The 2,177-nt window shown below is 37.1% G+C and overlaps 1 protein-coding gene across 1 annotated transcript in view; it reads left to right on the forward strand.

Annotated features, from left to right (window-relative positions):
• Window positions 1-1,076, forward strand: part of LOC109378802 (dystonin-like) — a 4,316-nt gene extending 3,240 nt beyond the window's left edge. The window contains exons 3-4 of the mRNA XM_019635080.1: window positions 330-527; window positions 870-1,076. Of these exons, the coding sequence (XP_019490625.1) occupies window positions 330-527; window positions 870-1,037 (366 nt within the window). The 3' untranslated portion in view covers window positions 1,038-1,076. The remainder of the gene's footprint in view (window positions 1-329; window positions 528-869) is intronic.
• The last annotated feature ends 1,101 nt before the right edge of the window (window positions 1,077-2,177 follow it).

Consider the following 2,177-nt stretch of genomic DNA (forward strand, 5'->3'; position numbering starts at 1 on the left):
ATGAGATTGAATCAAATGAATACTTTTAGAATACTAAGTAATAGTTACCTTTTGATTATAATGTCTAGATACTTAATGTCATCAGTGGCAAAGCTGTTGGAATGGGAAGAACTTGCAGTGGTCTCACATAATCATTTCAGGGGATGTAGGTAGACACGAAGGAAAGCCGAAAAGTTAAGGAAAAGGAGTCTTTTCATTAGTGTTAAGTTTCTGTGTAGATGATGTATTTGTTTTAGAGTATTTCATAACCAGGAAATAAAACAGTTGAATTAAAAGTGATGTTAACATGTTACAAATTAGCAACCATAGTGTTCTCTGCATACTTGCAGGTGCTCCAAAATGATGTATTAGCCCATCAGTCCACAGTGGAAGCCGTTAATAAAGCAGGAAATGACCTAATTGAATCAAGTGCAGGAGAAGAAGCTAGCAGCCTGCAAAACAAGCTAGAGGTTTTAAATCAACGCTGGCAAAATGTTTTGGAAAAAACAGAACAAAGGAAGCAGCAGCTGGATGGTGCCTTGCGTCAGGTGAATACGAGAATAAATCCTGAAACTTTCTAGCCTTCAAGACCAAACTGGCGTGGAATTCTTTCATTGTTTTACAGACCCCGGTTTAATTTTTGTGCCTCAAGGAAAGCAGTAACAATAAGGGGGATAAAGAAGGATGCTGATGAGGACACGGCTCTCTGGTTCTTAGCGTAATAGTCTTATCTCCTAGCACTGTCACCTAAAAGAGAAACAAGCGTAGTGGCACCTGGCCCTTTTTAAGATGTCATAGAGAGGCTTAGCGGGCTGGATTGTTTAAACCTTGTTTTCTGCTTGAAAGTGACAAGGTCTATGGCCCAGACTTAAAACTCTCTGTCACTCTAGGCCAAAGGGTTCCATGGTGAAATTGAGGATTTACAGCAGTGGCTGACGGACACGGAGCGCCATCTGTTAGCATCTAAACCTCTGGGAGGTTTACCAGAAACAGCCAGGGAACAGCTTAATGCCCACATGGTAAGTATATTATTTCCTACAGCTCTAGCCTCAGATTAAGAAACTGACCATTTCGTGTGCGCCTTGGTGATAAATAAATCATGGGAGAAGGCTTAAAGGATATATAGTTTGACAGCAGAAATCTGTACGTGTAAGTGCTAAACACCATTTACTGATTCATTTTTTCAAGTCAGAACCTATTCTTTATTTCAGAGGTCAGTGTGTTAGTATATGAAAAGAGGTTTTAGAAGTCTAGACATTTTTTAGAAGCATACCTCCCCCCATAAAATGATACATTTGTATGGATAGTAATAAACACTGTGCAAATTATAAACTGTTGCACCTTGAGTGAAAAGAAAAACCCCTCAAGTTATTAGAATTGACTTAAAAATTTGTGCTGTAAGCCTGGTATCCCCAGCTTGTTTCATGAAAGGCTGAGACATATGCTTTTGTTCTGTTAAAACAAACTTACTTGTTTTTTAATGGTGATGGGGCTGTATCTTCAACTTCACACCTGTCCCAGGTCTGGGCAAGAGGAGGCATCTGTTTAGTCGTCCAATCAGGAGCGTTGTGCCTGTGGGCTGTTCCCACCCAGATTTTGTGGCACTGTCAACTCTTAAGGATAAGAAGGAAAAAACAATGAAACTTGAGATTCTGGCTTTCTTTCATAGAAATATAGACTGACAAACTAAATTTAGACTGCCTTTGATTTATTTATGTTTCCTATTCATTTCCCATTATCATTCATCTCTAAAAGTTCTAAGAGAAAACAGTCTGTTTCAAATTTTGAAAATTCTCTAATTTTTACACTTGTGAATTTGCATCAACATTTTTAATATTCAAATGTCAATAATTAGTGTCTTACAAAATAGAAGTAGACGTACTTAAGGATTTGACAAAAGATATGGGCCATTGTACATGAAAGCCTGTATTAGCAGATATCTAATTTTGTTGTAAGAGCTTATTAAAACTGTACTTATTGGGAAATAATTTGGATTTTGGTGATTTGGAGAGGAAATAACCATCTTGTAGGTGTTGTGAAGAAACACCACAGAGGTAACATCTTATTCACTTCACAATTGCCATGAACAGTTAAAATAAATCCTATTAATCCAGTATGGACTTTTCTAGAAACCTTTTATGGACTACAACTGGTCTTATTTTTTACACAAATATAACTTATTTTGTTGATTTTAAATT

This window comes from Hipposideros armiger, unplaced genomic scaffold (genome assembly GCF_001890085.2).
Source record: "Hipposideros armiger isolate ML-2016 unplaced genomic scaffold, ASM189008v1 scaffold_3874, whole genome shotgun sequence".
Classification (NCBI taxonomy): domain Eukaryota; kingdom Metazoa; phylum Chordata; class Mammalia; order Chiroptera; family Hipposideridae; genus Hipposideros; species Hipposideros armiger.